This window comes from Elaeis guineensis, chromosome 2 (genome assembly GCF_000442705.2).
Source record: "Elaeis guineensis isolate ETL-2024a chromosome 2, EG11, whole genome shotgun sequence".
Lineage (NCBI taxonomy): Eukaryota > Viridiplantae > Streptophyta > Magnoliopsida > Arecales > Arecaceae > Elaeis > Elaeis guineensis.
In genome coordinates this window covers 21,554,646-21,568,889 of record NC_025994.2, presented here as the reverse complement: position 1 = coordinate 21,568,889, position 14,244 = coordinate 21,554,646, and the positions used below count along the sequence as shown (strand labels likewise).

Here is a 14,244-nt window from a genome sequence, read left to right as displayed (position 1 = left end):
GTTGGGGTAGTTGGAGCCTGAGGGGGGAGGGCACCGGGGCGAGGAGGGGTGGGAGGGGCGCCGGCGGGGGGAGAGGGAGGAGGGGTGGGGGAATTAATTTATAAAGAAGAGGATTTTCTTTTTTTGGTAGAAGAAGAGGGTGGATTCGGAAATTAAATTTCTTTTCAAAATTAATTAATTTTTTTTTTTGGTAAGAGAAGAGCGAACTCAACGACGTTTCTATTTTGAGAAATTTTCATGAATACTAAAATAATTTAATTTTTTTTAAAAAAATTATTAATATTTTGATAGCATGTGATGCATATCCAAGCATGAGATAATTAGATAATGCGAATGACTGAGGTTTTATCCTGACGCAAAATCTGGAGCGATGCATACAAGCAGTTGCCTCTATAAATACCCGATGGTGGATGTCTCAAAAGGCCAGACAGCACACAGAGCAGATTTTTCTCTCTTCCATTCCTCCTATCAAGTTATAGGCATCCTAAGATTCTCCATCATGCAGCTGTTCGGATTTATGGTGTTATGCAGTCCACTTGCTATCCCAATTTCGGTTATGACTCGCCATTATGGCTTCTCGTAAGTTTAACTCCATCAATTTTGCCATTTGAAGTTTTCCATACGAAAACAGATTTTTTGGAAAAAGATTCACATATATACAATCTGAACACATGCTCATATGGCTAGCTTATGTTTAGTTTTTTTTCTTTTTCTTTTTTTGTTCCTGAATTTTTTCTTGATTGGAGCTTATAGATGTCTACACATGTTACGATCACTACGATGGGCTGGCTTAATTGCTGCATAATGCATGATATATAGATAGTTTCGAATCATGCGTATATCTTTCCATGGTCCATGATGATTGCTTAAATAATATTGCTGCACATAGAAGAAGCTTCATACACGCATCCCTGTCACACCAAGAAAATCCTGATGGTGAACAGCCAGTTCCCGAGGCCAACCATCGAAGCAAGAAAGGGCGACACCGTTATGGCAGAGTTTACAATCGTGCAGGGTGTAACATTACAATCCATTGGTACCTCTCAAAATCTTCGAGCACTTGTAATATTTGAAACTACATGCTAAATGAACTACATACCACTTTATCAAAAAAAAAAACACTACGTACCGAGTTCCTATATATGATGGACCATCATCGATCGGCACCATATATTAAATAATTCTGGGTACATTATATTCTAGGTATGGCATGGAGCAGCCTAGGAACCCTGATCCGATGGACCGGAGTACAAATGCTATACTCTACACGAAGATTTTGAGACGTACCAATGGATTGTAATGTTATACTTTGCATAGTTGTAAACTCTACCCATAATGGTGTCACCTTTTTTGCTTCGATGGTTGGCTCGGAAATTGGCCGTTCACCGTCAGGATTTTCTTGGTGTGACAGAGACGCGTGTATGAAGCTTTTTCTATCTGCAGCAATATTATTTAAGCAATCATCATGGACCATGGGAAAATATACGCATGATTCGAAACTATCTATATATCATCATCATGCAGCAATTAAGCCAGCCCATCATAGTGACCGTAATGTGCGTAGACATCTATAAGCTCCAATCAAGAAAAAATTCAGGAAACAAAAAAAGAAAAAGAAAAAAATTAAACTTAACTAGCCATATGAGCATGTGTTCAGATTGTATATATATGAATCTTTTTTCAAAAAATTGTTTTCGTATGGAAAATCTCAAATGGCAAAATTGATGAGTTAAACTTACGACGAAGCCATAATGACGAGTCGTAACCAAAATTGGGATAGCAAGTGGACTGCATAACACCATAAATCCGAACAGCTGTATGATGGAGAACCTTAGGATGCCTATAACTTGATAGGAGGGAATGGAAGAGAGAGAAATCTGCTCTGTGTGCTATCTGACCTTTGAGACATCCACATCGGATATTTATAGAGGCACTGCTTGCATGTATCGCTGCAGATTTTGTTTTCATCCTTGGATACGCGTCACACGCAATCAAAAGCATTAATAATTTTTTTTGAAAGTCAATTATTTTAATATCAATGGAAATTTCCCAAAGGAAACGTGCGTTGAGTTCGCTCGCTCGCTCTCTGTGCACCAGGGGCCGGGGGTGGCATGGGTGCTGGGGCGGGTGGTGCCCGGAGCCGCCGGGTGTCGCGGTGGTTGGGGGGGCCCGAGCGGGGGCCACTGGGTGAGGGAAGAAGCACTGAGCCGAGGAGTGGATGGCGGGGTGGTGGGGCGGGCGGCCGATGGAGGGGGGACCACGGGGGCGGGGGCGGAGGGGGGGACCACGGGCGGGCGGCCGCGGGAAGGGGGACCACGGGGGGATGGCGCGGAGGAGCGGCGGAACCGGGGTGGCGCCGGATGGGATGGGTCTGGGGCAGCCGGCATGGCCCCGTGCGCCCGCACAGCGACGCTCGGCCACGTCGACGCCCTCCGCGAGCTCAGCGGGCGGGGAGGGGGGAGGGGGGGAGGCGTTTTGAGCCAGAGGGGGGGGCGCCGGGGCGGGAGGGAAGAGGGGGATGGGGCGGTTTGAGCCAGAGGGGGGCGGCGCCGGGGTGGGGAGGGAGGAGTGGGGGTAGGGAGGTTTGAGCCCAAGGGGGGGCGCTGGGGTGGGGAGGGAGGAGGGGGGTGGGGTAGTTGGAGCCTGAGGGGGGAGGGCACCGGGGCGAGGAGGGGTGGGAGGGGCGCCGGCGGGGGGGAGAGGGAGGAGGGGTGGGGGAATTAATTTATAAAGAAGAGGATTTTCTTTTTTTTGGTAAGAAGAAGAGGTGGATTCGGAAATTAAATTTCTTTTCAAAATTAATTTTTTTTTTTTGGTAAGAAGAAGAGCGAACTCAACGACGTTTCTATTTTGAGAAATTTTCATGAATATTAAAATAATTTAATTTTTTTAAAAAAAATTATTAATATTTTGATAGCATGTGACGCATATCCAAGCATGAGTAATTAGATAATGCGAATGACTGAGGCGTTTATCCTGACGCAAAATCTGCAGCGATGCATACAAGCGATTGCCTCTATAAATACCAGAGCAGATTTTTCTCTCTTCCATTCCCCCTATCAAGTTATAGGCATCCTAAGGTTCTCCATCATGCAGCTGTTCGATTTATGGTGTTATGCAGTCCACTTGCTATCCAATTTTGGTTATGACTCGCCATTATGGCTTCGTCGTAAGTTTAACTCCATCAATTTTGTCATTTGAAGTTTTCCATACGAAAACAGATTTTTTGGAAAATGATTCACATATATACAATCTGAACACATGCTCATATGGCTAGCTTATGTTTAGTTTTTTTTCTTTTTCTTTTTTTGTTCCCTGAATTTTTTCTTGATTGGAGCTTATAGATGTCTACACATGTTACGATCACTATGATGGGCTGGCTTAATTGCTGCATGATGCATGATATATAGATAGTTTCGAATCATGCGTATATCTTTCTCATGGTCCATGATGATTGCTTAAATAATATTGCTGCACATAGAAGAAGCTTCATACACGCGTCTCTGTCACACCAAGAAAATCCTGACGATGAACGGCCAGTTCCCGAGGCCAACCATCGAAGCAAGAAAGGATGAAACCATTATGGGTAGAGTTTACAACCGTGCAGAGTATTACATTACAATCCATTGGTACGTCTCAAAATCTTCGTGCAGAGTATAGCATTTGTACTCCGGCCCATCGGACCAGGGTTCCTAGGTGCTCCACGCCATACCTAGAATATAATGTACCAAAATTATTTAATATATGGTGCCGATCGATGACGGTCCATCATATATCGAACTCGATACGCAGTATTTTTTTTTCGATAAAATGGTACGTAGTTCATTTAGCATGTAGTTTCAAATATTACAAGTGCTCAAAGATTTTGAGAGGTACCAATGGATTGTAATATTACACCCTGCACGATTGTAAACTCTGCCCATAATGGTGTCACCCTTTCTTGCTTCGATGGTTGGCTCGGGAACTGGCCGTTCACCGTCAGGATTTTCTTAGTGTGACAGGGATGCGTGTATGAAGCTTCTTCTATCTGCAGCAATATTATTTAAGCAATCATCATGGACTATGGGAAAGATATACGCATGATTCGAAACTATCTATATATCATGCATCATGTAGTAATTAAGCCAGCCCATCATAGTGAGCATAACGCGCGTAGATATCTATAAGCTCCAATCAAGGAAAATTTAGGGAACAAAAAAGAAAAAGAAAAAAATGAACGCCAAGTGAAGTTAAACTTACGACGAATTATAGGAACCCTCTTCCATGGTCGGTCCGACCATAAAAGTTTTATCCTTCACCATCAACGGCCAATCAGGCGATCTCTACAACTGCTCCAAACCAGCTGGTAAATCCCTGCCACCTGTCATGCCTGCAGTAGTGCTCTATCTTATCCTTTTGTCTCACATTTATTTACCTCTCTCTCTCTCTCTCTCTATATATATATATATATATATATATATATACACACAAATATGGGGACATTCAAGGCCTTGGTAGAGTATGGCAAGACCTACCTCCTTCGAGTGGTCAATGCAGCCCTCAACGAGGAGCTTTTCTTCGCCATCGCTGGACACCAGCTCACAGTGGTCGACATCGATGCTAGCTACACCAAACCCTTCATGACCGAGTTCATCATAATCATGCCGGGCTAGACCATGGACCTCCTCCTGAAGGTCAACCAACCAATTACTAATTCCACCAACAATCGCTACTACATGGCAGCTTCGACCTATGCGAGCGCCAACGGCATCGCCTCCGATAGCACCACAATCACAGCAATCATAGAGTACATCACTGCCATCACCGGTTCATTGATCGCGCGGCCACAATTCTCCTCCCTCCTTGCCTCCAACGACATGGACTCAGCAACTAAATTCACCACCAAACTCCGGTCTCTGGTGAGCAAAGACCATCTGATCCATGTCCCACAAACTATTGTCGAACGGATCATCATCACCATAGCCATCAATGAGATTTTATACCCGAATCGCTCATGCCAAGGGCCCGACGGAAACTAGCTAGCTGCTAGTCTTAACAACATAAGCTTTGTCGCTCCACGGATCGATGTCCTTGAGGCCTACTATCGGGTTATCCATGGGGTATACGGGACAAGGTTTCTGAGTGAGCCACCATTCTACTTCAACTTCACCGGCGATAACTGCCCAAGAGCTTGTTGTTTCCAAAAACTGTGACGGAAGTCAGGATCCTGGAGTATAATACTAGTGTGGAGATGGTGTTCCATGAAAAAATATTCGTTGCAACGGTGATACCATATCATATTTGTCACAAATCAATAAAAATTCCTATATTTCATCGAATGTAATATATTTTGTTGATTCACGTGAATGATATCTACACTATCTTTGTATTTTATTGATTCCTGATTTCTTATTGGTTTGTTATAAATATGATATGAATATTTTCTCGTGTTCCAGGGGACCAATCTTTTGGCAGCGTTGAACCATCCCATTCACTTGCATGGCTACGGCTTTTACGTGGTGGGAAGGGGGTTCGAAAATTATGACAATGATAAGGACCCGACGACCTATATTGGTGGACCCCCCATTTGAGAACATTGTTGCAATGCCCGAGAGTGGGTGGGCCGCCATCAGATTTAGGGCCACAAACCCTGGTGAGTTAATTTGGTTTCTTTTCTTAGTTCTTTTTCCTAATGTGAAAATAATTTGCATTATATTTTCTTTGTATTTCTATTTATCCACTTTGAATACATTTGTTCAGGTGTATGGTTCATGCACTGCCACTTGGAACACCATCTCAGTTAGAGAATGGACATTGTGTTCATAGTAAAGAATGATGCTGGCCCACAAGCTCGGTGGCTACCTCCGCCTCCAAGCATGCCTCCTTGTTAGAAGATCTGATACAAATCATAGGTCTAGAAATATTGGTTTCTTTCATATTATTCAAGTTAGGTACCGCAATGAAGATTTGTTTCTTTTCATGTTAGTAGAAGACTATAAATAAAAGGGCAGCGATATACTCTCTGTTTCACATCGGGATTTGAAGATCAATTTGTTTCACTAATATTTTATTATTCCATTCACTTATCATTTCAATTATAATTAAGATGTTCGTAACTCTATGCATTATCTCAATTCGTTATCATTTTAGCTCGAAATATGAATTGCTTTTATGAACACTTGCAATTTAGCTATTAGCATATAGATCGAAGAAGTATCCTTTCAAGAGCATATTTGGCGACATGAAGGTCCCATCAAAAGCAGCCATAATTATCCCAAAGTAGAAAATATATTGGGATATAATGTCTTTAAACTTATTCATGAGGTAGTGTTTGGTAGTCCTAAAAATATCCCTCAAATAGAAATACAAACTCCCCTAGAATAGATATTCCCCAGATTAGTGTTTGTTGGAAATCTATGAGATCCAGTGAGAAAAGGCAACGTTATTCCCTAATCTAGAATAAGTGGCAATTATTTCTCATTAAGGATCTAGAATAAGCTATTCCATAGTTCAATATAGAATAGCTTATTCAAGGTAGATGGGAATAAGGTGCAATTAATGTACAATTAATACTTGTTGACCGAAATAGCTAAACCTATAGGGCCCATCAGGAATATATCTAGTGTTTGGGGAATAAATAGGAATAAGCCTTTATTCCATAGAGAATAAGAGCAACCAAATACTACCGAGATGAATTATTATTTAAACATCCATATTTTATAGTTTACCAAAAAAGAAAAATATATTTTTTAATAATATCGAGTTTTCACTTAGATTGAGTTTGGTAGCTGGCAATCTATCCAGATTGCTGGCAATTTAAAGGAGCCCTACCAGATTACCACGTTTGGTATGCTGTTTGGCTTGGTAATGTAGATTATCAGGTAATCCAGATTACCTCTCATGAGTAATTTGGATTATCAAGGAGATGGATGGCTATCCAGATTACCACTACTTTGGTAATCTTGTAAAAAAAAAATTTGCATGAAACTACCCTCTTCCCCACCCTCCACCCCATGCAGCCTCCTCCTTAACCTTCTCCTCCGCTTCCTCCTCCTCTTTCCGACGACCTCCTCCATCATCCTCCTCCCCAGCGGCCTCCTCCTCAACCTCCCCGACGGAGCTGGATGAGGGGGGAGATGCCCCCGGAGATGCAAACCAAGGGTAGAGCGTGGGCGAGGGAGGTGCTCCGAGGGTGGGCGTTGCAATCGTCGAGCCAGACGTATCCGCACATGGCCCTCGACCGCCACCATAGGCGGAGGACTCCCAGTACCGCGGCTAGAGCTGAGCAGAGCCGACGATGCTGAAGACGACATCATGGAGGGAAGCGGTGGTGTCGTCCTCTAGGTAGGGGGATCCTGAAGAAGAGGCACGAGTGGTGGAGTCGTGGGGCAGTGCGGGCATTCGAGGGGTCCGAGTGCAATGCCTGAGGCACGACGAGCGAGTGCGGGTTCGTTGGGGGGCCTGGGTGCGGTGCCGGAGGCACGACGGATGGATACAGGTTCACTGGGGGCTAGGAGGCGATGCAGGTGGGTGGGAGGAGGCGTTGCAGGAGGGTGGCGGTGCCGAAGGCACGGATGGCTGGGGAGCAGCGAAGGCCACCAAGGGTGAGGGAAGGGGATCGGGGTGTGGCGTGCGGGCACTACAACAAAAAGAGATATTTGCAAAGCAAAAAGAGTATCGCAAATACTAAATTTCTATCGTAAATACTTATTTATGATGAAAATTTCAGCGCTAATAATTAGTCGTTAAAAATATGATCGTAGATAAAATTTTACGATGGAAACAACAATTTCATCGCTTATAATTCTTTTTTTGTGATGAATAATTTTTATCACAAAATTTTTTTTATGTTTTAAATTATTTACGATGAAAATTTTTATTGTAAATAAAATATTTTTATAATAAATAAAATTATTTACGATAAAAATTTTATCATAAATAATTTAATCAATAAATTTAATATTTTAAAAAAATAAATTATTTTTTTATGATGAATAAGTTCCATCATAAATATTTTCATCACTAAAAATATTATTTACGATAAAAATATTTCATCATAAATAATTTTTAAAAAAAAATTAAATTTAAAAAAATAAATTATTTATGATGGAAACATACCATCGCAAATAAAGTTATTTGAGACATAAATTTCAATGTAAATAATTTCATCACTAATTAAAATATAATATTTTTTTAAAAAATAATTTATAAATATATTTTTTTAATTTATATTTTTAGTATTTTAGATTTATAATCTGTAAAATTAAAATAAAAAATTCACACAGTAAACCCATAAATAAATTTGATCATTTTAGTATATTAAATTATAATTATAAAAAAATAAATAATTATAAGATGTTCAAAATAAAAATGAAAAAGTATAAAAATAATCGCTGGCTGCCAAGCATCAGCATCTGAAGAAGGAGAACGAATGGAGCATGACGGATCGATCTACTGCTGTCTCATCAGTTCCATCATCTACTCCATCTGTACCAAATGCTTCATCATCTGCGTCTGGAATGATTGGTACGTGTCGATGCATGCAGTCAACTCATCAACTCGCTATCGATCCTCAGCAGCTCACTGTTAATCCTCAGCAAATAATTATTTTCAATTTTTTTATTAAAAAATCGATTGCAAAATTGGTCGCTAATTGTTTTAAAATTTTTTATTAATAAAATTAATCATAAAATCAATAGCTAATTATTTTTAAATTTTTTATTAAAAATTAATTATTAATTATTTTTATTTTTTATTAGAAAATCGATCGCAAAAATGATCTGAACCTCTCCTTTCACTTCTCTGTCGGACGAGACGAAATTAGAATTGGAGCTTTCCGCACTCTCACTCTTCTACACGGTAACACGAGCCAATGAGTGCCTTCTCTTGCTTCTTTCTATTGCCTCATATTTTATTTTTCCCCTTCTTTGTCTATGCTCTCGCCTATTACAATCTCTTTCTATTATCACATAAAAAATTTAACAGATGCCGTCCAATTTGATCGTGAGAAATCTTTTCCTCTCAAGAAGAATCTAAACGCCCCAAATATTTTTGTCATCTACCTGTTCGATCTCGTCAGATCTGATTTTCTCTCTGGCTTTCTCGATCATTTTCTTAGGATTGCATCATGCCTTTAGCGTGTTTGATGAATTGCTTGACCACACAGCATGTTCATGTGAGCCATCATTTGGAATTTTATGTCTTCTGGTTAGTTTCAATTCATCCAAATCTATCGCTCAGCGTGGAGCTTCTGCAAGAGGATTCTTATAATTCGTCGTAAGTTTAACTTCTCTTAGGCGTTTAATTTTTTTTCCTTTGCATTTTTTTTGTTCATAAAGCATATCTACAAGAGAGAGCGAGCGAACTCAACGCACGTTTCTATTTTGAGAAATTTCTATTGATACTAAAATAATTTGACTTTCCAAAAAAAAGTCATTAATACTTTTGATAGCATGTGATGCATATCCAAGCCTGGGGTAATTAGATAATGCGAATGACTGGGGCTGTTTATCCTGATGCAAAATCTGCAGCGATGCATGCAAGCGGTTGCCTCTATAAATATCCGATGGTGGATGTCTCAAAGGCCAGACAGCACACAGAGCAAACTTCTCTCTCTTCCATTCCATCCTATCAAGTTATAGGCATCCTAAGGTCCTCCATCATGTAGCTGTTCGGTTTTATGGTGTTATGCAGTCCACTTGCTGTCCTAATTTCGGCTATGACTCGCCATTATAGCTTCGTTGTAAGTTTAACTCCATCAATTTTGCCATTTGAGGTTTTCCATACGAAAACAGATTTTTTGAGAAAAGATTCACATATATACAATTTGAACACTTGCTCGTATGGCTAGCTTATGTTTAGTTTTTTTCTTTTTCTTTTTTCGTTCCCTGAATTTTTTCTTGGTTGGAGCTTATAGATGTCTACGCACGTCACGATTACTATGATGGGCTGGCTTAATTGCTGGTGATGCATGATATATAGATAGTTTCAAATCATGCGTATATCTTTCCTCATGATACATGATGATTGCTTAAATAATATTGCTGCAGATAGAAGAAGCTTCATACATGCGTCTCTGTCACACCAAGAAAATCCTGACGGTGAACGGTCAGTTCTCGGGGCCAACCATCGAAGCAAGAAAGAGTGACACCATTATGGGCAGAGTTTACAATCGTGCAGGGTATAACATTACAATCTATTGATACATCTCAAAATCTTCAAGCACTTGTAATATTTGAAACTACATACTAAATGAACTATGTACCATTTTATCCAAAAAAAATATACTACATATCGAGTTCCTATATATGATGGACCGTCGTCGATCGGCACCATATATTAAATAATTCTGGATACATTATATTCCAGGCATGGTGTGGAGCAGCCTAGGAACCCCTGGTCCGACGGGCCAGAGTACGTCACACAGTGTCCGATCCAGCCCGGAACTAACTTCACGTACACGATCCTCTTCTCTGAAGAGGAAGGGACCCTCTGGCGGCATGCCCACAACGATTGGAATCGGGCAACGGTTATAGTGCATCCTCGGTGCGGTACCACCTTCCCTTCCCTCAAGCCCTACAAGGAGATACCCATCATTCTAGGTACATATATACATGCATGCTTATCTCTCTCCAGTTATTCTAGTATATATGCTCTGTATCATGCATGCAAATTTTTTTGACAACTCCTAGCCCACCAACGCATGCAGCAATGCCGCGGTAGAGTGTGACGTTCATGCATGGGTGCAATGCATAAGTAGGCTTTTTCTTAATTTGATTCATGCACTGGGATGTCACAAAATATCGATCGACCATTTCATTATTATACTAATTAATTAATTACTAACAGGAGAATGGTGGATGGCCAACGTGAGTGAAGTCATAGAAGACGCTCTCCGCACCGACGGTGGTCGGCCCAAGTTATTCGATGCCTTCACCATTAGATAAAATTTTTGTGGTCGGACCGATCATGAAAAGAATTATGGTCGGACCGTCATCGCCTGTCCCATCTCCGAAGCATGCCCCGCGAGCTTACGCTGCGTTAAAATACTAAGAAAATAGAAATAAATAAACCCTAGGGGGTTATGTGATGTTTATCAAAACTGTTGAAATACCCTTAAAGTTTATCCATTCCTATTTTTCAGTATTTTAACACGCGCACTTACGCATGCGCTATGTGTTTTGGAGACATGGCAGGTGATGACGGTCCGACCATAATTTCTTACATAGTCGGTCAGAGCATAGAAGTTTTATCCTTCACCATCAATGGCCAATCAGGCGATCTCCACAACTGCTCCATACCAACTGGTAAATCCCTACCACCTGTCATGCCCGTAGTAGTGCTTTATCTTATCCTTTTGTCTCACATTTGTTTACCTCTCTCTCTCTCCATATGTATACACAAATATGGGGACATTCAAGGCCTTGGTGGAGTATGGCAAGACCTACCTCCTCCGAGTGGTTAATGCAGCCCTCAACGAGGAGCTCTTCTTCGCCATCACCGGACACCAGCTCATGGTGGTCGGCACTGACGCGAGCTACACCAAACCCTTCATGATCGAATTCATCGTGATCACGTCGGGCCAGACCATGGACCTCCTCCTGAAGGCCAACCAACCAATTACTAATTCCACCAACAATCGCTATTACATGGCAGCTTCAGCCTATGCGAGCGCTAATGGCGTTGCCTCTGATAACACCACAACCATAGCAATTATAGAGTACATCAATGCCACCGCCGGTTCATCGACCGCGCAGCCACAGTTTTCCTCCCTCCCTGCCTCCAATGACATGGACTCGGCAACTAAATTCACCACCAAACTCTGATCTCTGGCGAGCAAAGACTGCCCGATCCATGTCCCGCAAACTATTGACAAATGAATCATCATCACCATAGCCGTCAATGAGATTTTATGCTCGAATCGCTCGTGCCAGGGCCCGATGGAAATCGGCTGGCTGCTAGTCTTAACAACATAAGCTTTGTCGCCCCACGGATCGATGTCCTTGAAGCCTACTACTGGGTTATCCATGGGGTAAATGGGACAGGATTTTCGAGTGAGCCGCCATTCTACTTCAACTTCATCGATTTTAACTTGCCCAAGAGCTTGTTGTTTTCAAGGACTACAACAGAAATCAAGATCCTGGAGTACAATACTAGCATGAAGATGGTGTTCGATGAAAAATATTTGTTGCAACGGTGATATCACGTCATATTTATCACAAATTAATAAGAATCTTTATATTTCATCGATTCTACTGTATTTCATTGATTCCTGTGAATGATATTTATATTATCTTTGTATTTCACTGATTTCCGACTTCTCATGAGTTTGTTGCAAATATGACATGGTATCACCGTTGCAATGAATATTTTCTTGCGTTCCAGGGGACCAACCTTTTGGCAGCGTTGAACCATCCCATTCACTTGCATGGCTATAGCTTCTACGTGGTGGGAAGGGGGTTCGAAAATTATGACAAGGACAAGAACCCGGCAACCTATAACTTGGTGGACCCCCCATTTGAGAACACCATTGCAGTGCCCAAGAGTGGGTGGGCCGCCATCAGATTTAGGGCCACAAACCCTGGTGAGTTAATTTGGTTTCTTTTCTTAGTTTTTTTTCTTAGATAAAGATGTGAAAATAATTTTAACTATATTTTCTTTGTATTTCTATCTATCCACTTGGAATACATTTGTTCATGTGTATGGTTCATGCACTGTCACTTGGAACGCGATCTCAGCTGGGGAATATATACTATGTTCATAGTAAAGAATGGTACTGGCCTGCAAGCTCGGTTGCTGCCTCCACCTCCAAATATGCCTCCTTGTTAGAAGATCTATTACAAATCATAGGTCTAGAAATTAATATTGATTTTTTTATTTTATTCAAGTGAGGTACCGCAATGAAGATTTGTTTCTTTTCGTTTTAGTAGAAGACTATAAATAAAAGGGCAGCGATATACTCTCTATTTCACATGGGGGATTTGAAGATGAATTTGTTTCATTAATGTTTTATTATTCCATTCACTCATCATTTCAATTATAATTAAGATGTTCGTAACTCTATGCATTATCTCAATAGATTACCATTTTAGCTCGAAATATGAATTGCTTTTATGAACGCTTACAATTTAGCTATTAGCATATAGATCGAAGAAGTGTCCTTTCAAGAGCATATTTGGCGACATGAAGGTCCCATCAAAAGCAGCCATAATTATCCCAATATAGAAAATTAATTGGGGTATAATGTCTTTAAACTTATTCATGAGATGAATTATTATTTAAACATCCAGTGTTTGATAGTTTACCAAAAAATATATATATATATGCTTTTTAATGATATCTAGTTTCTAATTAGGGTTTGGCATATCAAAAAGTGATCAGATCAGAGCTTCAAATAGGCCTCAACCCTGGTGTTGGCAATATTCACTCGAAATAACCCCTTCATTGTGACTAGATCAGCCCTATGATTGACTAACAAATTAGTACTTCAAGAAATTCCAAACAACGAGCACCTTTAGTGGGGTAAGAAGTATGGGCATTTTTTATCCAAACCTGCAACCTAAATCTATCAAAGGCCTTGGTTTGGATTGATGTTATAGCTAGCATACTTTTGGAGCATGGCATATTGGCATAGATCACTTAACTAATATAAAAATTGTATAAATCAAAACTTTTCAACACTGTAGAAGGTTACGAGATTTCGACTCACGCTCGAAAAGTTTTAATTTTCTGTCATGGTGTTATAGTGATAGTTTTCTAATTTCATCCATTAATATTTATCAGATTAAAATGAAAATTTTCCTAATTTAAATCTCTAAATCAAGTCCATAAAAATATATATATAATTTTTGCCTCAACTTGTTTATTTTATTTTTTTATTTAAAAAATATTCTATAAATAAAGATCTAGAATGTAATATAGAATATCATCCTTTTAAGATCGGACTTTTGAGCATACGAGAAGATCATGGATGCATGGGACTCCCAACAAGATGTTTCTAACGAATTAAAAACCCATGGCCATAGAGTTTAGCCAAATAACAATGGGCTTACAAACTAAAGATTCTGAAGGCTTCGTCGGTTTAGTAAGCATGAGGCTTAAAGGAGCTTGCATTATGGCTTGGGTGCGGCGCTTAAAAGATTTTTCTGATCCATTGCTCCGCGGTGGAGCTGGGGTGACATACTCACCCGTTGGGTTCGTCCATACAGTGGGAAGGAGGCTGTCCCCTTAAAATTCAATCTTGAATCGAACATTCTCCGACGGGAG

General features: G+C 40.5%; 2 protein-coding genes and 1 pseudogene across 5 annotated transcripts in view; all 3 read left to right on the top strand.

Annotated features, from left to right (window-relative positions):
- LOC140850864 (uncharacterized) overlaps positions 1-14,244 on the top strand; it is a gene marked incomplete in the record, with an annotated part of 68,752 nt that overhangs the window by 3,060 nt on the left and 51,448 nt on the right.
- Positions 4,264-5,999, top strand: LOC140850893 (putative laccase-1; annotated as a pseudogene).
- LOC140855601 (putative laccase-9) lies at positions 8,849-12,951 on the top strand. 4 transcript variants are annotated; one of them, XM_073251697.1, is made up of 7 exons: positions 8,849-9,255; positions 9,510-9,721; positions 10,029-10,159; positions 10,348-10,580; positions 10,828-11,285; positions 12,364-12,562; positions 12,717-12,951. In XM_073251697.1, the coding sequence occupies exons 2-5, from the start codon at positions 9,659-9,661 to the stop codon at positions 10,923-10,925; spliced, it is 525 nt and encodes a 174-aa protein (XP_073107798.1). In that variant the 5' UTR covers positions 8,849-9,255; positions 9,510-9,658; the 3' UTR covers positions 10,926-11,285; positions 12,364-12,562; positions 12,717-12,951. The 4 variants fall into 4 exon arrangements, with proteins under 4 accessions (XP_073107798.1, XP_073107802.1, XP_073107800.1 ...); XM_073251701.1 differs by lacking the exon at positions 9,510-9,721; XM_073251699.1 differs by lacking the exon at positions 10,828-11,285.

Excerpts from the sequence above, each read along its gene's own strand:
- LOC140855601 (XM_073251697.1), top strand. The coding sequence starts at position 9,659 with ATGGTGTTATGCAGTCCACTTGCTGTCCTAATTTCGGCTATGACTCGC. Across the intron at positions 9,722-10,028 it reads CTCGCCATTATAGCTTCGTT|ATAGAAGAAGCTTCATACAT; the intron begins GTAAGTTTAACT and ends ATATTGCTGCAG. Across the intron at positions 10,581-10,827 it reads GGAGATACCCATCATTCTAG|GAGAATGGTGGATGGCCAAC; the intron begins GTACATATATAC and ends AATTACTAACAG.